The 23800-nt window shown below is 38.5% G+C and overlaps 1 protein-coding gene across 2 annotated transcripts in view; it reads right to left on the reverse strand.

The window, feature by feature from the left end:
- ltk (leukocyte receptor tyrosine kinase) overlaps positions 1–23800 on the reverse strand; it is a 51985-nt gene extending 28185 nt beyond the window's left edge. For both annotated transcript variants that reach the window (XM_086094268.1, XM_086094267.1), the window contains exons 1-7: positions 23593–23800; positions 9199–9297; positions 7807–7950; positions 7421–7649; positions 3486–3622; positions 2774–2923; positions 1446–1595 (exon numbers count right to left, since the gene is read on the reverse strand). In XM_086094268.1, coding sequence (XP_085950394.1) covers positions 1446–1595; positions 2774–2923; positions 3486–3622; positions 7421–7649; positions 7807–7950; positions 9199–9297; positions 23593–23644 — 961 coding nt within the window. In that variant the 5' untranslated portion in view covers positions 23645–23800. The remainder of the gene's footprint in view (positions 1–1445; positions 1596–2773; positions 2924–3485; positions 3623–7420; positions 7650–7806; positions 7951–9198; positions 9298–23592) is intronic.

Raw genomic sequence — 23800 nt, forward strand, 5'->3', positions numbered from 1 at the left:
CTATGCTGCCCCACTAGTATAAATACGGTATTCTGTTTAATATTGCGTTAGTGGAATACGAGTTGAGCAGCAAAATCCAGAAATTTGCGGCCATTTTGCGTGAAAATTACATCACAGTTGCTCAGGTCTCAGGTAACAACCAATCACAGCTCACCTTCAGACAACAGGTGAGCTGTGATTGGTCGTTGCCTGAGTCCTTAGCAACTGTGATGCCATCTTCAGTCGACAGCAAGTGGTAAAATGGCCGCCCTCTGAGATGGATAAAAACGGCTTGACTTTGCTACATAACTCATATTCCACAAATATAATATTAATCAGAATGCCATGTTTAGACTAGTGAGGTCACATATTATTGTCAAGAAATGTTTAAGGTTGACTTCCCCTTTAAATCTGGGCCTGTTTAGAAAAACACAACACTATCAATTGGCTATATGGATGATAACAGGTGGATCCTAGTTAATTGCACCTTCTGCCATCTAGTCACTATACGCCGCTGGTATAGATAGATGAACAAAGATATTGTTTTTTGTAGGAAGTAAATAATAACCTTTGGATCTACTACGCAGTAGTTTGGAATCACTGATTGAAGATACTATCCATACTAATTTATCCATCTCTCCATTTTCTATACTAGTTCTTCTATTGAGGCTTTCAGGGTGATTGAAGCCAGATCCAGCTGACTTCTGCTGAATGTCAGTAAAAAAACAAAAAAAACACCTTGGACTGACTTCCAATCAATCACAGGGTGATTGTGATTGGGGCATGTCGTCAGCCTCTGTACTCATCCCTTGAACTCCTGCTTCAGATCATTTCCTGCATACTTCGACCCTGCATTTGGATCTCTCTGAACAATTTTCCTCCAGCCACAGCAATATCTACCACATAGCAATAGCTATCGTTGCATTATAAGCTCCTGTTGATCCACCTGGGTCCTCCTCACAATTACAGAACTAAACAAATGTGAGATTATTTGCTAAACGACATTATTGAAGTTTGCAGAGTATGGACGAATCTGTGTTGTATTGTATTTTGTTAATGAATCTATGCTTCTATGCTATGACACTCCTTGGCTTCTTTCTTACCATTTTACATTAATAAACAGAGGTGGCAAATCCAGGTCCAGAAAGAAAAAACCTTGCCACAGTTTGGCTTTAGCCCCTTAGCTCGCACTGCTAGGGAGCCTGCTAGCCTAGCACCCGGGGAGCTAGCAAAGGGAGCCTGCTAGCTACCAGCTGGGGCTAAAGCCAAACTGTGGCAGGGTTTTTTACTTTCTGGACCTGGATTTGACACCTCTGTTAATAAATCTATCCACAAAGTGAATTCTGCCTCACCCAGTGCCCAAACGAGTTCATTGTGTGCCACTTGGAACGTCAAAACATCACACGTTAGGAACCTTGTAACCTGAGGACTTCGTGTCAACGTGCCCTTTACGCAATATTGCTTACCAGGCGTACTGCTCAGTTTGAGGCCCTGCGCGTCTTCTCTCCGCAGCAGCTCGTGACCGGCCGCCCTCCTCCAAGCCGAAAGCTGCTTAGACACCGACCAACCGCAAGCATCCTGCTCAAACGAGCAGTGCGAGCCAGATGGCATCAAACCTGAGCAAGACAGCGGATAGTCATCAGAGCTCATTGAAACAAGAGACCGCAGCTGCTACCAAGGCCCTCTCTTCTACCCTCGGAATTCTAATTTCCCAGTGGAGGGCGACGAGTGTTTTGCAAATTTAGAAACAGGATACATGCAATGTTCCGGGGATGCTGTTATTGATATGTCTATTGCTTCTGTCATCATCGGTTTTATGATTGTGTTTACGCATCACCACAATGAAATTAAAGCAATCAAGATGTGACTGGATGTGATGACTTTCAGCTTCAACTGACGAGGTCTCTCTTGGGTTTCAGACTTCAGGCGCTCATTGACTACTTCCAAGGATTACAAATTGTGGTTATACTTAATACAACTGTTCTAAATCAAATTGCAGTATTCCTACATGTGCTATTTCTGTGGAACCGCATAAGCTAACACTGAAAATCTTACCAGTACCATATCTTAAAGGGATACTTATTTAGACATTTTCAGAAATAAAAAGCGAATGGTTTGCCTAGAATTAATTTGATAACTCCATTAATTTTCATGTACAATTACTACATACAAAAACACATTTTGCCACAGGTGCTCAGAACTCAAGTAACGACCAATCACGGCTGACCTGTTAGGTCATGTGACGTTCCCAAACTGAGCCATGATTGGTCGTTACCTGAGCCCTAAGCATCACGTGATGTCATTTTCAGTCGACTGCAAGTGGCAACATGTGTTTTTAAAGGTACTAATAATGAAGTTATCAAACTAATTATAGACAAAATGTTAACTTCTTACTGCTGAGAATGAGTCAAGTATCAATTTGAATATTTTATTTATTTCTCACTGTGGTTATGTACAGCATAAGATTACAGTCATTAACTTGCTATTGTCAAATTATTGTCTGAATATAAAACTTTCATAACGCTTCATTTAAAAAAAAAAAAAGCTCAAATCTTAACTACTGTAATCATCATACTGTTATCCTGAAGGGTAAACAGTAAAATTAAGTTGATTCCAAATTGTTTTCCATTTAATAACAGAGCTTGCTTATTTTTTTTGGCATGTTGCATGAGAAATTAGTTAATAATTTTGTCAGCTAAAACAGGGCATATAACATCTGAATATATAGGCCGAACAATTTAACACGGCTCATCAGCAGGTAATGATAATGCTTTAAAGCCAAATAAATCCTTACCACAAATGAAGCCCTCATCCTCTCCTAAAGGACAGTCTGTGTGGAAATCGCACACGAGATTTTGCTCGATGCAGTATTCAGAGTGTTCACAGTAGAAATGATCGCCACAGTCCACGTTTGGTGGGACGACGTCATCCTCTTCATCTTCATCTTAGCCACGACAAAAAAAAAGAAGAAGAAAAAAAAGCATCCAGGTTAGACTGAAAGAAATTCTCATTTATTGAACTACTGTTTTATTTTTCTTCTCTATATGGTCTGTTTATAACATTAAAATGTAAAAAGCTTATGAACTTGACCAACACGGTGAATAGCGGTTACCATGCAGCAAAATCTAGCCGTTTTTATCCATCTCAGAAGGCGGCCATTTTGCCACTTGCTGTCGAATGAAAATGACATCACAGTTGCTCAGGTCTTAGGTAAAAACCAATCACAGCGCAGCTTCAGACAACAGGTGACCTCTGATTGGTTGTTGCCTGTGCAACACCGATGTCATCTTCAGTCAACAGCAAGTGGCAAAATGGCCGCTTACTGAGATGGATAAAACTCACTGGATTTTGCTTCTTTACTCTTACTCCAAAAATGTTATATTAATCCGAATGTCATGTTTAGACTAGTGAGGTCACATATGATATATTATTGCCAAGAAATGTTTAAGGTTTACTTCCACTTTAATGAGGATAAACGCTATAGAAAATGGAGTCTATGAACTCACCTGATTGACAGTCAGTGAAGCGCAGGGAGTCGAGCGCCACAATGGATCCCTCCGGCACACATCCAGTGTAGCGCAGAGTCACCTGAAAGGGCTCGTCCACCGGGCCTATTCCAGTCTCTACTGCTTCCCACTCCGTCCTGCAAAATGAATTTAGTTTTTCATGACATTGCACAAAATCACAACAAAAGCCAATCCGATAAGGAAGTAGTGAACAAAATGCAAGTGGGAAAGAAAGAAACAGAAGTGAGAGAAAAAAAGAATAATCTTGAAAATAACTGACATTTAGTGTGTGGATATCTCTCGAACCTTTTAGTTGGGAAAGAGAGACAAGTGGAAGTAAGAGTAGCTCTTATTTTATTATTAAACTGTGGCAAAACTGAACAGGACTACTGATTTATATATATATATATAAACATTTGTTTTTACAACAATTCACTGGAGCTGCCAGACCAACTGAGTGCACCGCAGTGCATATCATCACTACTCAAACAATCCGTTCCACTCTAAGGGTGGTCACAGTGGGGCTTTTTGGAAGCTTTCTTGACTCCAACTTCAAAATTTGCACACAAACAGAAGCACTAATCTCAAATCACATTCTCAATGAGGAGGGCGGATAAAAAGTCACCAAAAGAAACGTAACAAGGAGGACTGTTTACATGAGGGAATGGTCATACCAAAACTGCTGGGTCAAAAGTAACCCAAATTTGGGGAAAGAGCCAACCCAGTGGTGCGTCCAAAAGGGTCGGAGCCAATACTGGGTTATTTATAGCCAGCACATTGGGTTGAGGATTTGACCCAGCATGTTGGGTCAAGATTTTGATCAATCAAGGGGCAAAAACTACCCATACTACTGATGAGTTAATCCTACCTTGAAAAATGACACACTCACAAAAAAATAGTGAGAATTCTTACTTTATTCTCAGAATTCAGACTTTATTCTCAGAATCATCACTATTATTCAAAATTTTAAAGTCAGACTTTAAAGTGAGAATAATAGTAGCACCAATAAAGTCAGAATTCTGAGAATAAAGTCAGAATTCTGAGAATAAAATCTGAATACTGAGATTAACTCATTCACTGCTATTGACGGCTCTACACGCCAAACATTCATTTGAACAATTTTTATTAGTTTAAAAACAAGAGTATGAAAACCTAGCTTTTTTTAAATTGTATATTCAGAACAGATATAAAATCGTGAGTTAACTAGTGAAGTCATGCGATTAATTACGATGACAAATTTTAATTGCCTGACGGCAGTCATTTTTTAAATTTTTTTTTTTCTTTTTTAAATATTTTTTTTTTTAAAGAAAATATTATAAAAAAATTAGGAGCGTCGGGTGATTAAATTTGGTAATTATAATTAATCGCATGACTTTATTAGTTAACTCACGATTAAAAAAAGAAAAGAAAAGATTATTACAAATTTGGGGCGTCAGGTGATTAATTTTTTTTAAATGTAATTAATCGCATGACTTCACTAGTTAACTCACGATTAATAACAAATGTTATGTGTTCTGAATGTGCAATAAAAAAAATATCTAGGTTTTCATACCTTTGTTAACAAAAGTGGAAAAAACATTTTAACTAATAGAAAACGTTAAAAATAATTTTTGATGTCTATAGGCGTCAATGACGAGAATAAAGTCAGAATTCTGACTTTAAAGTGAGAAATTGGAGAATAAAGATAGAATTCTGCACACAAAAAAATTATCTCTCTTCACTGGCCCTAATCTTCTTCTGTACGTGTGCTAATCATAGCATGTCGTTTATCTACATATGCAACAGTGAGACACCAAACAGAGAGCGTTTAACATCTGTCTAGTTTAACATGGCGTGTGTTTGTGTGCACAAAGGGATCATTGAGTCCATTAGCGCAGACGTTGGCCCCACCATCAAACAAACTTATTGCATATGCCCATCCATCCTTCCTCTGTCCAGAGAGATTACATAAATTCTGTCTACATTGAGAAAGGAATGCTTTTATCTGCGCCAGAGATGGCTGCTCTGTGGCATTAAATCAATAGCAAATACCTGTTCTTAGTTTCCAAACAATGCTCCTGACTTTTCCCCACATGGCATTCCGTTCCACACAGCCGCGATGAACATTGCTCTTCATAAATTTGAGAACCACAAAAAGGAAACTCATTTACTCTCTCTGTGGTCTTGTAAACTTGTATTCTCTGTACAGGGTGCACGTCAAATTGTGACGCACTCATTCACACACGCACTAATTAAATGGGCTCGTTGGAGAGAACAAACGACACTGACCGGCCACATCATCATAACCTCTTACAACCGCTATTCATACCCAATACACAAACTGTATCAGATTGCTCTTTCACTGATGATAATGCTTCGTTATTATCAATCATTTTGGTTGCAGCGGTGGTGAGAAGTCAAAACAAGCAAGGCCTTCTTTCCTAGCCAGAAGCACTAACCTAATATTTACAACATAACTTAAAATGTTTGCACCTTGAAAGCGTGTTAATGTACTAACCACAAAGTGAAAAAGTGTGCTGCAAGTCCATATTTCAAATCATTTTTGGAAATTATGGACGTTGTGTGTCCTCCGGGCGAAAGAGGAAAAGGACCATGTGATTTAACTTTGCACTAAAAGAAATTGGGTCAAAAAGACCCAACAATGGGTCAAAAATGGAACGATCCTCTACTTGGGTCGATTTGACCCAACTTTGAGTCAAGAAATGGCTCCTTCAGTGTAAAACAACTAATACATTTTGGTTAGATCCTTTACTTGGGTCAAAAAAATTGGGTCATTTTGTACAAAGCAACCCAGAAAGTGGATTGGTCCATTTTTGATCCGTAACCGGGTTACTTTTGACCCTAGTGTTTTTAGCGTGTAGAATAAAGTTTTTATATAAACATTCCTGTGCTGACGTTACCACTCATTGAATTATCTGAATGTGTGAGGCCACAGCAGCTGTTTTAACATGCGCAAGACACCAAATACTGGCAAAGTTCCATCTCAAAGAGACAGGCGGATGAATCTTGGCTCTACTGTTACACTTCTGAGGCGCCAAGTTGGCCTGTGCAAAGGACAGAGTGAATAAATTCTACCTGGAAACGAAGAGGGGAAAGAAACCAAATTCTGTGATTCATCTGTTTATGATAAATGAACTACATGATTACATTTCCATTCAGTTGTGAAGTTTTATCAAATGTATAACATTGCATGGGGGGAGCAAATGGAACTATAAAAAGGTGTCCGATTCATGGTGGAGCCAAATTTGGCTTGCCACAACATCTGAATTCAGAACTACGCAGTCAATTTTGCAGAGTAAATTTTACTCAAAGTATCCCACGAAAAAATCTAGTAAAGATTTTTCACTCAGAAATTCTGTCTTTAATGATGTTTTGGGCCTCTTTTTTGATATTAGCAAATAGTAGGAGTGGCATAGCTCAGGTGGTAGATTGGCCGCCTCCCAAGCTGAAGGTCGAGAGTTTGTTCCTCAACCCTTGTGTAACTTTTTTTTTTAAATTAAACTAATAAAATATACCTAAAAAAAATCCTCCTAAAAGGTAAAACTTGACTAGGTTTTTGTAATGGGATAAGCCAGTTAAAATACTTCCAAGTGTAAATTTGACTCTGTTTAGAGTGGAACCAAATACACTCTTTTTAGATTAAAATGCACTCTACAAAATGATGTGAATTTGAAACTTCAAATGTGTAATAATAAGATAAACCAATTATTCATTTATTTAATGTTACAGTCCTAACGGCCCTATAAAGAAAACTACTACGAAAGTAAGTACGAGTTTTTGCATGTACGGGTATTTAGCCTATCACAATCCAGATTCGCACCATTGAACAACGTTAATAAACGTCACGCAACCTTTTGGTGTGGCAAACATGGAAACCCTATCGGTGCATTACCAGTGTCATTCATATCAAAACATTGCGTTGTGTGTTCGCTGACCTGGTGTCATCTCTCCTCTCAGGCTTGAACACGACGATGTCAACGAACGAGCTGGAGTGAAGCGGCTTGATTATGACTGTGAGGTTCCCCGCCGATGGTGACGTCTCATACAAGGCCAGATGCAAAATACACTGACGCTCACTTCGAGGCATGATCGGGCTGCTTAAATGGTACTGGCATCTTCTCGAAGCCTCAGCGCCGGGGGAGGGGCTTAAGAGAAGAAAGTGACCTTAAAGAACAAACAAAGTTTGGCGTTAGAAGGCCCGATGTTGCGCTGTTTTCCTAACCCTGTCACTGAAAACTTGAGATATCAGAGACAAAGGGCCCTGATTAAAAAAAACAAAAATATTTGATATCATGAAGCATGCAAAGCGTGAGACTTTCACCGTCAGAGCTCCCCTCCGAGTGGTCCGCCTCAGGCATCCAACCTGCTTGCTCGCTTTGCCGTGCGGACGCCGCAGACCAGTCACTTTGCCGGCTGTGATTTGATAAAGTCCAGAGACACGGCGACTCGAAATCACAAGAGAAAACTGCGAGATAAAAAGCACGTATAATTCAATACGTGGGAGCGTAATTCAAAACCAGAATGGAACTCATAAGGAAATTACAGTGATTAGTGGAAATGTTCCCCTTTGAGCCAAAAAAAAACACAGAATGCCTTTATTCTTTCATTAAGCACATTACTGAATCCTGCATCAACTTAATCTTGCACAGCCTCACTGGATGTATGCACAAATACTCAAAAACAATGATTGCCTAGATGGGTGATTTGTCAGCAAATAGGGGAAATGTTTATTTGACAAGAATCATTTCAATGTTGAAAACCAAGGTACTAAGATTCATTTTATTTGTAGGAAATGTCCAAAATGTTAAATAATGAATCAATAGCTAAACAATTAGCACTTTCATTGGGCCATGCTCTTAATGAAATTCCTCTGGATAAAATCCGAAAATGTAACCGACAGACGGTCACTCTGTTCATGTTGAATGATTGCGTGTGTGCGCGCCTCCGCGTCAGAAAATAATCCGCTCGTGACGGCTGGAGAGGAAGCTGGCACTTCAGCTCATTTGGCAAACGGATTCCCTGCGGGGATCATCCCAGTGTAAGGTCATTTATTATGTATTAGTGCTATCTATTTTATTTTATTTTTTATGGACTTCATTTCCTCCCGTCATGATTTAATTACAGCCCACAAAGGACTGAAGAAAAAAAAATCTTTCTTTCTCGTTTCTTCTTCTGTGTCAAACTTTTTTATTATTGCCTTTTGAAGTAAGAGGCTTACGTGAAGACGTATGTTGTCTCGTAGTTTTTCGTGGAATGGAATACTGCATTTCGCCGTTTTCATTCGTAACCACATTCGTGCATTATTTTTTACTGACAAACTACCAAGTGTCCCGCCAGGCACCCTCTAATTGTTTATGATATACTGTATATAGACCATAAAAACAACAAAAACAAACAAAATTTTAAATTTTCCAATAAAGACAAATAAGAAATAAATAATACAAATAAATAAAATAAATAAAAAATAATTAATACAAATATAATAAATAAAATCTAGCAATAAATACAATAAAATAATTATTAACATAAATTAAATAAATAAAAATAATTAGTAAAAATATAATAAATAAAATATAACAATAAATAATCGGGGAAAAAAATGAATCGTAAAAAATCTAATTAAAATAAAAACCCTAACTCTAACAGGTATTTTTTTTCACAGAGCCCAACATCCATGACTAGTTGTGTAATGTACATTATGTACAACTCTTACATTGACTGTCTTCTTGTGAGTCGGAGTGACGAGGAAGCAGCTGATCTGACATGTTGTCTTCTAAAAAACGGTCCAGAAGAGCGTGGCAGTGACTGCAGACTGAGGAGAGAGAGGAAACAAGGAAATCAGTGCTCTTTTTAATTATGGATTTCACTTTGCAAACTCAACACCAGAAGTTTATGTGACACATATTTCTGTAGATGTCTAGTTTCAGCTAATTTGCAGTCTTAGTGCGTGTCCCAACAATGCAGCTGGACTTAAATTCCTTCCCAAGGACCTTGACGGGAGACAGTTGGAAGAGCTTCAAGGGCAGCCTGGTACCAAATCGACCTCCTAACTTGAATTTTCGAAAAAGTTGGATTCAATTGTAAAATTTTGATTCTTTGTGTTTTTTTGTTCTGGATTCATTATACCCCCCGCTGACAGAACCCCTGACTAAAGCCAGTAAAAGTTAAAGTTAGTAAAATTGGTCATTGTCTTCGACCCAGCCAGGGTTGAACAGTCCCAGCAGTAACGGATCAACGTTCTTTCTTTGCCGCCTCACTGATTGAATAAGCATCATCTTGAAGTGAAGATTTTGCAGGCAGACCACTAAGCTCTCAACAAATGAATTAAGCAGCTGGTCATGGTGGCAGTGATAGCGCCCTTCAGAAAGAGCCTTTGGTTAGCTGCTAAGAAAATATTGTAATGAGCGTCCTCCATGGCAAAGCAGTAGGCAGGGATGCATTTTGCTCTTCCTCTCGACATGGAAGTTGGCATGATGTGTTGAAATGAAAGGATACTTTTTGTCATTACAGTCCACTTGCATCGGGTTGACGTGGTGCAGTGACAACGCAGATGGAGAAGGTAGAGCTTCCCTTAGGTCTGTTGAGCTTTTGAACTATAGTAGAAATGACTTTTGAAATTATTTCATCACCTTTTACTTACTGTCCCTCACACAAGGTTAAACCATTTTTTCAATTAAACGAGTTAGAATCACATGTGTGTGGTTCTACTGCTTCATTGTGAAACCCCACTTAAGCTATACATACTAAATGCATCATGACATTTGAAACTCATCAAATAGCATCTTTCGAAAGGTCAATTGCTTGTGCAATGGTGGATTCCCAACACTAATTAAACTTCCCTTTATCATGCTGATGACACTTTTTGGACACTGGAATGAGTTGATCAGAAGCATGAGGCAACACGGAGGCAATCTTCATTTCATACAAACGAATCATAAGTAGAGATGGACCAGATATGTTTTTTTTCCAGGGCTGATACCGATACCGATTATTAGTAGTCAAGAATGCCGATAACCGATATTTGGAGCCGATATTCATTTTCACTGAAAGGGAAAATATTGGCGTCAAAATTTGAAAAACTAGAAATTCCAGCTCTAATCTTTTCTTTTTTTTTTACATTTTTAAGCATATGTTTATTCCGCAATTTTTAGGGTTCGGAGAATATTGGAGTTAAAAAATTATCTAACAAAAACGTTCAAGGATCAATGTTTTCAAAAGTTAAATAAAAACTTAAGTAAATAGCTTCCTATTGTTTTCTACAATAAATAAAGTTTTCCAAAATATCAAAATATCTCAAGTATTAAAATTTTACTTATTTTTTATTTTTTACTTAAATTGTTCTCTGAAAATTTAAATACCTGGTAATTAGTTCCCTGAAGTTAACTTTTTTTTTTTTAATGGATCGATAATCGGCCGTATGATTCTTGAAAATGGCCGATGTCGATAATCTTCAAAATGCTGAATATCGATTATCCCTAATCATAAGGAGAGATTATACTTTGTGGCTCTTACTGTATGCATTTTATATTCTTATATAGCTTGGTAGGGTCATGGTTATTTTACTTTTAAAATTTGTTCTTAAACATCACTGTAAAAAAAAAAAAAAGTTCAATCTCAAAGTCAGTACTGCCAAAAGCATCTGTTAAATGCAACTAAGACAGTAACTTGTAATCTAGTTACTTTTAAAATCAAGTCAACTACTTTTTCAAGGTAACTGTATTTAAGGTTAATTCAAATCAAATTAATAAACTCACTGTATCAGAATTTTTGGGGGTTATTATTGTTGGTTCAAGCTATTAAAACTGTTTAAAACTAATTGTTTGTGGCACAAATGTGTGGGTTGTCTGCAATTTTTCGTCCCATTTATTGGACTAATAAATACCCATAATAAAATCTGAAAGTTGCATATAAAGTACAACATCTGACTTAAGCATATAAACTTTATAGGAGCACGCTTGAGTGAGGCTCTGCTCCAAACATGTTGTTGCTTGGGGGGGGGGCGATGACGACGAGTTGACGAGGGACTTGACGTCGCACGTGGTATGGTGAACATTTGAGGAGCGTGACCGGCGAACAATGAAGACGACGATGGTATCGCTGTAGTTCACTGCAACAGAAGCCCTCGCTAGTGCACGTAAACAGCCATGTTACTGTGCAAAGACGCCCCAGGGGCAAAGGCAAAAGGGGCAAGCGTAACTAATGAAATGATTTAATAAAAGCAGCCAGAGAGCTAACAAGGGGGTTAAGCTATTAAATGGTAGTTATGCTTGTAGAGCCTACTGAATGCAGAAAGCATTATGTCATTGAAAAAAAAAAAAGGGGCATTCATTAAATTATAAATACTACATATACATAAAACACTATTATTAACATTGAATGGCATTTGGAATCCCCCTCAAATCTCAACTTTCACCATCATCCCGCTCATCTCCTCGTCACGGTCAGAGAAAGTGAACTGGACCAAGTGAAGGAAATCATCAGATCGGTTTGAGCCAAAAGAGCAGCAAAACCACATTTTGGCCCTTCACTCGGTCATTCAACATGAAATAATAATATGTTGCTTTAGAATGAAGGCCGCGGAAAGGTGATTAGCCCCAAACTACCCGACGGGGGAGAACATGGTTACATGGCTCTCATTTCGATTTCATTCAAGAGTTTGGCTCCGAGGTAAAGCATGCTGCTGGTCTTCTTGGCCGGCAGTAAACTGCTCATCACTATTCTACACCACAGCGGAGCATTTGAGGAGGATTGCGTTTTTAACAACGAGACATCTGAGATTCATTTGACAAAAATTGTCATGTGATTAATTAACAGCCAAGGGTCACGCTGGGTTATATCACTCTCTAAAGAGGCTGAACTTGCTGTACTTGGTTGTCTCTATGTCATTATTATGGCCTACACGTTTTTTACATTTACGGTTATTATGACTTTCCTACTGCACAGTCATGGACGAAATTATTGGCACCCCTGGAAATTTTCCACAAAATACACAATTTCTCCCAAAAATTGTTGCAAATTTCCTTTATGTGCATTGGAAAAAGACAAAAAAAGCTGAAGAGAAAAGACAAAATTGACACAATTTTAGAACTGTGGGTAAATCAAGTGTCTGAGGACTCCAGAAGCAAAATTGTTGAAAAATATAAACAATCTCAAGGATGCAAGACCATCTACAGAAACTGTGACTAATCTCCCTACGCAAAAGGAAAATTGAACAAAGGATGCAATGCAGGTTAGTTGGAATGGTGGATAACAACCTTAGTCAACTTCCACACAATTAAGCTGTTTTGCAGACTCTGGGTGTAGAAATGTCAGCTCAGGCCGTACGTCGTCATTTTTTTGAATGAAAAGAAGCCCTTACGGCACCAGATCAAGGAGAACCCCACTGCTGACTAAGAGACATAAATAAATAAAAAAGCCAGACTGAAGATTGCAAAAATGTACGCCCGAGTAAGCCTCAATCCTTCTGAGAGAACGTTTTGTGGACAGACGAAACTAATTGTACTGTTTACAGAAAACAGAATGAGGCCAGGTGAGAGCCCCTGGAAATATTGAGTTTTTCTTTCCAGCCCAGTTTTTACATTCTGTGTAAAATTGTGTCAATTTCAGATTTTTTCATCATCTTTTTTTTGTGATTTTTCCCATGCACATCAAAGACAGAAACACATTGATACCAAAAACATTTGTAATTGCAACCATTTCTGGGAGAAATGGTGTATTTTCTAAAAAAAAATATTCCAGAGGGGCCAATGACTAAAAAGGTTGTTGCCAAACTAAACAACTTGAAAAGCTAAACAAATGGTTGGACGGAGCCACAGAATTCAGCAACAGGAACTGAAAATCACAGAAGTACTCCTGGAGCCATAGAGACAAAATCCGACAGGAATTAAGCAAGGGAACTTGAGCAATAACAAGTATAAACATTTAAGTGTATGTTCATTATTATTCCATTTTTTGTATAGTTCAATTTCGGGGCACTAGTTAGCGAGCCGCTAGGCTTCCTGTTCTATCTCCCTCTGTTGGTCATTATAATATTTTGTGTTCCTTGGAAGGGATGTGACTGTGAAGACAAATTATTTGTGTGTTGTCAGGACATTTGTTTTGGTTTGGTTGTATAATCCGAGTCAGAAAAAGGTCTGGTTCATTTAACTAGTAAATGTCATTTTGTTCATTCATATTTAATTCAAGTCATATTTATGTTAATTATTTGTGCATTCATTATTGACATTTCTCTCATTTCATTGTTTTGAATTTAATGGTGGCTAGTTTGAAGTTCAAGTAAAGTTTAAGTGTGCCTTTGGAGGTTCACATTATATATACTTTGTTTTGTTTTTTGTTATTAACAAAACACATTACAATTGTATTTGGGTTTAAAAAAAAAAGAAGTGAAAATAACACAAAGTATCGGAGTTGGTATTGAAAACAATTGCCCAAAAAGTAACATCGAGTGAAAATGGTCTTGTATCGTCAATCACTACCAAATTCCATTCTTTCTACTGGAGCCAAGGCTAATTGCAAACAGCCAGGCAGGTGCGGCTATTTGACCCCGCCCACTAATTAACCAGGCCAGACTGTTGGCATAGAGCAAACACATTACACGACCATATCGTAGGAAGTCATCAAAGACCTTGCTTTGTCTCATTAACTGACATTTGTAAGAAATGTTCAATTGTGAGTTTGTCATTTCCGTAATGGCCGTACTTTAACAGTGGAGATTCCCCTCTAGTATATATTTTGGGGGGAAGTAAATGATGACTCAAATGTTAGGGGGATTAACTCATCGTTATGATGTCATTACCTTGAGGACCTGCTCTTCAATTCACTTTTCATCAGTCTGTCACAGTACGGCAGTTGCAGGCAATTACAAGCCGTGTCCCTTAACATAATACCTTCAATATAGCAGAGCTAAAAAGGCACAGCAACATCAATCTTATTGCAGAGACCGAAAACCGTGCTTTGCGGTCTCTTTCTCTCCACCTGCTTAACATAACCATGATCCATCAAAAAAAATCCTGACAGGTCAAATCCCCTTTTCCCACTGCTGCTCAACTGAGCTACGGTAAAATAATAAGACTCCGTCTGACAACTTTACTGCATACTGCAAGTAGGCTCCCGGCAGAAACAAGACTGTAATTTCTATTATTTAAAATGGCAAAGTTTCAAAGCTGGTCAATTATGTTTTCTTGGAGTTAGGGCTGCAGGCTTCCTTGTCGTGTCTCCATTCAGACTGTGTGCATTCCCTGCAGCTATAGAGAGGCACCAAAGCCATGCAAGAGTAATAACTAATATGAGATCTTATTACTGTGGCGGAGGGAACAAATATAATGCAAGACCCATTACTCTTCATTTAGCGCTATCTCAGTGACGGAGCTTAGCTAACGACATGATGCTGCTAAATGACATCGCCTGACTTCATCATTCACACACGTCAGATATGTAAGTGGAATGCTGCATGACATGCTTGATTTTGGATCGTAAATATAGCCAGTGATGAAGACAAATGTTAATACTCCCGCGGACAAAGAGGCCAGACTAGCTTGGGGCCACTTGCAGAAAAAAGTTTACATGTGAGGGGTTTTGCGTTTGTGTGTCTTTAAGAGCCTCGTCTGCCACAAAATCAGCAGCTGATAACATCGCTATGCAAAAGTTGTCACTTCAGCTGCCAAAATGTCCCCTCGCTAATCTATTTTGGTCGAGTTGAGGGAGAAATCAGAAGATCACTCCGAATTTGGCTGAGCCCTTTAAACGAGTAAACGTGCCAATGTTATTTATATTGATGAACATCTTGTGGCTTTATTCCAATGGAAAGTTCCACCAAAGCAACAAGAGCCAAAGCCCAGTGAGCGGTCAATTTGCATGCTTTTTCCATTCAAAGCCCAGAAATGGTCGTCATCCGGCATCTCTTCTAAAGATAAAACTGTGCACGATGTGGTCGTTGCAAAGTCAGCCTTACCCAATTTCTCCGATGAAAAAAGTACGACTTCAAAAATCCTCTGTTAAATATGAGCGTGTCCGCTGAATGCACTGAAACCAAACGCTGCTTCAAGTGCTCGATTGTCAACTGGTTATCAAATCCCACATGTCTTTCATATGTTAAAGCTGTGAAAATATCACCACGTCCAGTGGCTTGGATTATTCCCACCAGATTGTTGCGGGCCTTTCAACGGTCAATCAGAAATACACATGAGCTGTCACATACAAAAAAATTCATTTTCCGTTGGGTGCTAATCATTGCCACACTCTCTTATTTTCCTTGGCAACTGTACCATTTTTATGTTGGAGAGAACAAATGGCCACAAATCTCCGAATTTACCATACAGGACAGTCTTGAAGGGATGCACCCCTAACTCATTCACTGCCATTGACGGCTATATACGTCAAAAATGTATTTACTATTTCTATTAGTTTAACATTTGTTTCCACTTTTGTTAACAAGAATATGAAAACCTAAACTTTTTTTTTAAATAAATTTTGAACAGATATAGAATTTGTGATTAATCGTGAGTTAACTATTGAAGTCGTGCAATTAATTACAATTTTAAAAATTTAATCGCCTGATGCGATAAAAAAAAAAAGAGAGAAAAGATTATTAAAAATTAGGGGCGTCAGGCGATTAAAATTTGTAATCGTAATTAATGGCATGACTTCACTAGTTAACTCACGATTAATCACAAATTGTATATATTTTCTAAATGTACAATAACAAAATCCTAGGTTTTCATACTCTTGTTAACAAAAGTGGACAAAAATGTTGAACTAATAGAAGAAATAGTTCAAATGAATTTTTGACGTCTATAGCCGTCAATGGCAGTGAATGAGTTAATAACGATTAATGGGGCCACACACATATAGTACAGATGTGGGTTGTGGCCAAATAACTGCTGGCTCTTTATTTGGGTGATTGTTGACTGTTTAATAAACAGCTGAAAGTTTTGTTTTGTTTTTGTTTTTTTCACTGAAGCACTGGCCAAATTGGACGTTTGCTAGTAATCTAAATATTGGAAAGCAAAGCTTTAAAAAAAAAAAAAAAAACTCATAACTTGAAAACATATAAGTTGGGGCACTCATAAGTCAAGGTAAGACTTCATTATATTCTTTTTGTTTTCTTTTCAGAGAGGCTCAAATACTCCCTCGTACAGTACATCCCGAGATTTGAATTATGAGTTTTTGGAGCAGAAAATATGAGCTGTAACTACAAAAGCTATTTCATAAGTCTTTGTGTTTATTTCACCCCCACCGCCTCCTGTTTGGTTTCTACAGGGGATTCCTGCGATTTCAAGCCAAACATTGATATATGAAACCCTAAGCATGTGTCAACTGTGTGAGCCTGGGAGACTTGAGCGCAAAGGGAAGCAAGGGAGTTCACATCCATTCAAACTAAAGTTGGTTGAGCTGAAGTTAGGCAGCTTTTGATGCGAGTAAGCGCATCCTGGTCAAAACAGTGCATAGCGTTTTAAGCAGTGACCTCGACACCTCCCACAAATATCCACGTGCAGTCAATCAGGCCTCCCCAAACTAATTAAGTCCCATGACTCCATTTATGACCCAACTGGATGCAGCTTGACTTTAGTTAACGGTTCAAATGTGCAGCTATGCCGTTATTTGAGCCAACCCTCGCTTCTGACCATGCCCTACATTACAGTATGTGTGTCTGTGCATTTGTTGTCTTGTGTTTATGACAATCAGCTGTGATAAGAAATGACAGCGCAAGATAAAGTAATACAGTAAGCATTTCATTTCAAGGTTGTCTCAAGACAAGTACTGCAAGCTGCCATGTTGACGTTATTAGAAACTAAAAGCTCAGAGGCATGCATGGTGATGTGCTCTCGTTACATTAACTCATTCACTGCCATCGACGCCTATAGACGTCAAAAATTTATTTGAACTATTTCTATTAATTAAAAAAAAAAAATCCACTTTTGTTAACATGAGTATGAAAACATAGAATTGTTTTTATTGCACATTTAGAACATATATAAAATGTGTTATTAATCGTGAGTTAACTAGTAAAGTCATGCGATTAATTAAAAAAAAAATGAATTCATCACCTGATGCCCCTAGTTTTTAATATTTTGTATTTTTTTTTTTATCGTGAGTTAACTAATAAAGTAATGCGAATAATTACAGTTAAAAAAAAAGTAATCACCTGACGGCCCTAATTTTTAAAAATATTTTCTTCATTTTTTTTTTTTTTTAAGATTTAAAAAAGAAAAGACTTTTAAAAATGAGGGGCGTCAGGCGATTACAATTTGTCACATGACTTTACTAATTAACTCAAGATTTTATATACAATAAAAAAAAATCTAGGTTTTCATACTAAAATTTCACTTATAGAAATAGTTCCAATTAATTTTTGACGTCAATAGCCGTCAATGGCAATGAATGAGTTAATGGCTATTTGCATTTTTCATTGATCAAATATCAAACATCTCAACAAAAGAGCAGAATAGAATAGCAGAACGTATTTTGCAGAATAACTAATATAGCCAGATTTTCATGTCAAACATCCTTGAAGTTGCACAATTCGCTAAAACTTTGGGGAGTGGCACAACTTTTAGCATTTGGCCTGCCATCAGGCATGATGTCAAATAAGAAAATGTTGGACCTCAAAGTCACCCTTGGGGAACACCACAATCCAATCTGTCTGACAAGGAATCCACATCCATGGTAACATAAAACTCTCTACCAGTGAGGTATTTTTTTTAATCCAGATAAACAACCGTACCTGAGAGACCAGGCCTGTCATGTTTGACGGAAGGACAAGCACTGTATTTGTATACCTGCCATTTAAAAGTTATCTTTCCATAATATGTGGACGATAAGTACATAACTTGCTGCTGAAAACCCCACCTGTTAAAAAATATATTTAATTTTGGTGCCATCTGGTGGCATCTTGATGACAAGCAGCTATGTTGAACTGAGGGGAGGATCTTCTGTGATTCAAGCCACAGCCTTGTCTAGTTTAGGGAAAAAAAAAAAAAAGAAGAAGTGATTTTCCGCCATTTTGCGGCATCTCTAGGCAGTACGAAAATTTGATGATGCATGGATTTTGCTAACTTCAGCCTTCCACCAATTGCAGCTAAAATCCCAAATATGTCGGTTATCTGCCAATTAGGCTGCAGCATGAATTTGCAGAACGATGTCGGCATTAAATAAGAATTGTTCACTGTAAATCCAGCCTCGTTCTTGTTGTGAAGTTAGATCAGAACATCAACGTGACCAAGCAATGTCCACGGCGTGTCCCAATTGCGAATCATTGCAAAAGCCTCCACCTTGGCCATAACGTCATAAAGTCTTGTGATGCATCATGTGGCCGTGGGGCCCATTGACATTAGCCACTTTGTTAGCGCCTATGTGCTTCCTGATGAACACAGATCGTTTTCATTGTAAGTCGTTTAGTCACTCCCGAGAGAGTGTTGCGCACATGGAAGTGACTAAATTAGAAACATTCCATGTTAGTTCCATGCGCCTTGTTCGATGTAATGTCTTATGTGCGTAAGACTTAATGACTGATGTCAGGAAATGTCAGTCTTCAGAAGTTTCTTTGATGGAATATGAAAATAAATAACATTCGCCCTGCCGACTGTCACGCAGGCTTCAATGAATACGTCGGCCATCAACGCTGAGTTCCACTTTTAAATATTTGCCAAGATTGAGTTACTGTGACCAACAAATGATCTCACTGCATTTACTGGAGACACCAATCAATTGCTCGTTTTGCTGCCTTGGTGAACAGGAAAAATATATGTTCATGGTTCCATATGTCAACAAAACACCCACAATTCCAAAGTACAACCCGCAACAGACTCAGGTTTTGTGATCGTCCTTTCAAAATAAAAAAATTAACCATTTACTATGGCATAGTTTACACCAATTATTTATCATAATCCGTTAAGTATTTATTATCTTGCATTCATATTCCTATTTATTGACCTTCTAATGGCCTAATTAACATATCTATTTTGTAATTATAAAACACACAAAACAAATTTACATATCGCTGAAATCAATCACACACAGTTTTTTTTAACATTATAAAATCCATTTTTATGTGGAGGAATGAAAATCAATTTTCACTTTAACAAAGAACAGTTTTAAAGTGGAAGTCAACCATAAACATTTCTTGACAATAATATGTTATATGTGACCTCACTGTCTAAACATTCTGATTAATATTACATTTGTGGAATATGAGTTATGAAGCAAAAAATCCAGCCATTTTCATCCATCTCAGGGGGCGGCCATTTTGCCACTTGCTGTCGACTGAAGATGACATCACAGTTGCTCGGGGCTCAGGCAACCACCAATCACAGCTCAGCTTCAGAAAACAGGTGAGCTGGGATTGGTGGTTGCCTGAGACCTGAGCAACTGTGATGTCATCTTCAGTCGACAGCAAGTGGCAAAATGGCCGTCTTCTGATATTGATAGAAGGTGCTGGATTTTGCTGCTTAACTCATATCCCACTAACGCAATATTAACCAGAATACCATCATTTAGACTCGTGGGGTTGCATAGAACATATTACTGTCCAAATTTTTTTTTGAAAGCAAAAGCCCAAATGCAACCACGATAAACTAATCCCAAACTAAACTATTAAAATTGCGCCCTCAAGTGTTCTTCAGCCATCCAAACTGCTTACTTTTCAAGCTTTTGTTCCTGACAACCAGAATAACTGAAAGGTCCTTCAAGTGCATGACTCACACGGGGAGCGGCACACCTTGCCGATCGCTCGCGAGTTCATGCTTCGGAAGCGCCGCTTTCATCTGCAACCATAAAGCTGGCTCCCATCCAACCACTTTGCTCTCGCGCCCTTATGCTACTGCTGCTTTTTTTTTTTTTTGGAGCAACACTGCGTGAGAGTGAGCGCTGAGAAAGTGAGCGGGCCAGGCGAACGCTGACAGCGCGAGGCTCGGGCAGCCACATTCAATGACGCACGTTGCAGGGAAAGCCTCCAAATCATGCAAAGTAGTGACGTATGCTCTCCTTGGAATTCACCACGCTTGGTATTCACGTTACAAATGAGCAGCAAATTGGATAATTTGTATATATTTATATGGAAAATGAAACTGCTGAGTCAAACCTAACCAAACTTGGGTAAAATAGCTAACTAGGGGTGTGCCAAAAAATCGATTCTCATAAGAAAATGTGTGCCTTTATTTGGAGCGCTGTTAATTTTGTACCCGGTTTGGCCACTTAGGGGCAGTGTGGCTCCACGCGGTCTAATACACTGTTAAGTTGTAGTCACATTAAAGAGTAGAAGGAAAAAGTCACGATCAAGTTATTCCAATAAAAGTTTGTTTTTTTCACAGCGTGGAGACGTTCGTTTGAGTGATAAAAGTGCCGCGAGTAGCGCGCTAATTAGCATTAGCGAGTCAGACTTGAGTAGATCATTACAATTCCTTGCACATCTATAGATTTAAGCAAAAATCATTGTCAATAAAATAATTTTGAATCAAAAATCGTTCCTAATCAAAAATCGATTCTGAATCGAATCGCAGACCCAAAAATCGGAATCGAATCGTGAGACATTCAAAGATTCCCACCCCTTTAGCTAACCCAGCGCATTGGGCCACACTTTAAGATGGATAAAAATGGGTGGATTTTGTTGCTTAAAGGGGAAGTCATCCCCCCCAAAAAAATCTTGACAATAATATGTTCGACATGTTCTCTGCAAGCTGGGGGGGGGGGGGGGGGGCATGCAAACTCCACACAAGACGGCCAGAACAGAGATTTGAACCCAGAACCATTTTGATTAAATACTCACTAAGAATTTGGTTCATTGTGTGGAATTGGGTGATGTTTTGTCTTGAGGTTCGAATGTCAGTGGTTCTCAACGGCCATTCAAAACAAGTTATCAACGAAACTAATAAGCGTTCTATTGAAAATGTGGACACGTTCAACTATCACACTACTACAATATTCTCTGTCATTGACTGCAAGTCCCAGCTGACTTCTAGCGTCAGATAACATTCAAGGGAGGCATTATGGGTCCTATTTTCTCACGTATGGCCAAATGAGGTCATGTTCTCACAATAAGGACATCCATCTTCTACACTGCGTATCCTCATTAGGGTCATGGGTGTGCTGGAGCCTCTCAGCAGATTTTGGGCAAGATGACATAGCCCTACAGTATCTGGTAAAAATCCAAACTAGGTGAAGGGAGCCTCTTTCAATCAGATTTTCCCAGCATTACATTTAAATGGCTACAAAATAATAATAATAATAATAATAATAATAATAATAATAATAATAATAATAATAATAATAACACTTCCCCACAAATTTAAGCCCGACAACTTGTTCAGTAGCTGAGCTGTTCTAACTTGGCAACCAGGTTGTAGCATTCAAATGAAGGCTAGCTTGTAGCATCAAAGTGTGGTTAGCTGGTACCATAAAAACGCAACTTCTTACCTACTGTTCCCTTGGCAGTTATTGTTGATTAGTGTGAAAAGTTGATTGCTGATTGTTGCCAAGTTTGTATGTCTTGCTGCTTCATTTGAATAAAAAAAAAACAACGCTACTTCTTTAGCAGGCAAATATGTTGAGACAAGCTACACTGCCCTCTGCTGGTTTCTGCCAAGTACTGCACTCCATTTTGCCTTTATAATAAGAACTCAAGCTCCAAAATATTCACATTGTGTGTGTGTGGGTTTTTGGGGGGTTTTTTTTCAATTCAATTGGGAACAAATTAGTAATACAGATGCTGTCAAAACCGATACAAAAGGAGCAGAAGAAGTATATCCAAGATGAACAAAACAGACATCCATCATGTGGTTTTATTATTAATGGCAGCCAGACACAGCGGAGTACTGACACAAAATAGCAGGGAGTTGCATTTGGACTTCTTGCAGCTTCTTATAATATTAGTATCATGTTTTATCCAAGAGATTTGAACAAAAAGACAACTGATTCGTAACATTTTGGATTGTCTAAAGCTGGGGTGTCTAAATTTAAACTCCAAATACTATACTACTATGAACGTAGTAATGCATGGCAATATTCGATTTATTTCACATTGTTTGCAGCCGAGGGAGGAATTCCATTGAAAATTCCACTGAAAAGGTGCAGGAAAGCCTGCTGCATTAATGGAGCTAATGCATTTTCGACCACGCTCTCCTGCTCTGTCATGTTGAATGATGCAATTTGTCTCAGGTCCAACAAAGGCTGCTAGGTACTCCAAATATTCTGATCAGAAAGCCAGTCGTAGCAATGATTCACAACCACTTCAAGGCTAACAGGCATGAACTGAACTCGTATTTTTCAAGTTTGCTTACATGTGGGAGTTGACATATTCACTACCAAGATGAAGCCAAAATAATATGTTGTAAATTGAAACTATAAGTTCCCTCTTTATAAAGAAGGGAAGCAGGAGTTTTGGCACAAAAAGCAATTATAGACGCTTGCTCTCTTCTCCGCCCCATGACTATGCACTGTGTAGGGCTTCTGCAGGCATTGGGGGGATTTGGGGGGGCGGGGGGGCGGGGGGGGCGGGGGGGGGGGGGGTTCTCAGTACCATGACAGAGGATGGATCCAACACGACGGAGCACTAGAAGCTCAGAAACAAGTGGCCTGCATGGAGAACTGGAAATGTGAAATGTTGTGCAAAGTACTTTAAAAGCCGCTTTAAAACAACAATGCTAATAAGTAAGCATGCATGAAACAACACTCCAATCATATGACTTGATCCCGTGTGGATATCAACCAGCATAAAGTGCAAAGAAATTTGTGGATTGAATGCAGAATAAAGAGGGGTTGTTTTTTTTTCAAAGTTCATCCACCATAATGATTTTTAGATCAATAGATCAGATTCAAATGTATATGGTATTGATTATGCGGTTGAAAAAAAAAGGCAATGCCAAAGAAGGTCTAAAAATGTATATCAGACTAAAGTTAGTGAGTTTTTTCCGTGTCAATCAGCTTCCCTCAATTTGGAACTTTCTGTCAAGTCTCCAACATCACTTTTTTTCTTTTTTTTTATAAATGCAAACATGTTTAAAAGTGCGCATGAGAGGAGAGTTTGCCTATTTAAAATACAAAATAAATTAAAAAAGCAACTCCCCAAGAGAGAAAAGTTTCAAATTTAGGAGATTGATTCAAACTTGTCACTTACTTAATAGAATGGCGACGTGAAGAAGAGCGCTTTGCTTTTTAACATCATCCATGGCTGCAAGTCAATCCACCCTCACCCCAAACAAGAGTCCGCGTTTGTTCGGGCGCCTTTAGCTCCTCATGTAGCCGCAGAAGAGACGCACGCAAGCGGCCCCAAGAGACGCAGCGGCTGGTGCGGCTGCTGGTTGGTTGCTCGCTTGTTGGGCCGA

This window comes from Leptonotus elevatus, chromosome 14, assembly GCF_054856555.1.
Source record: "Leptonotus elevatus isolate MCC_2025b chromosome 14, RoL_Lele_1.0, whole genome shotgun sequence".
NCBI lineage: Eukaryota > Metazoa > Chordata > Actinopteri > Syngnathiformes > Syngnathidae > Leptonotus > Leptonotus elevatus.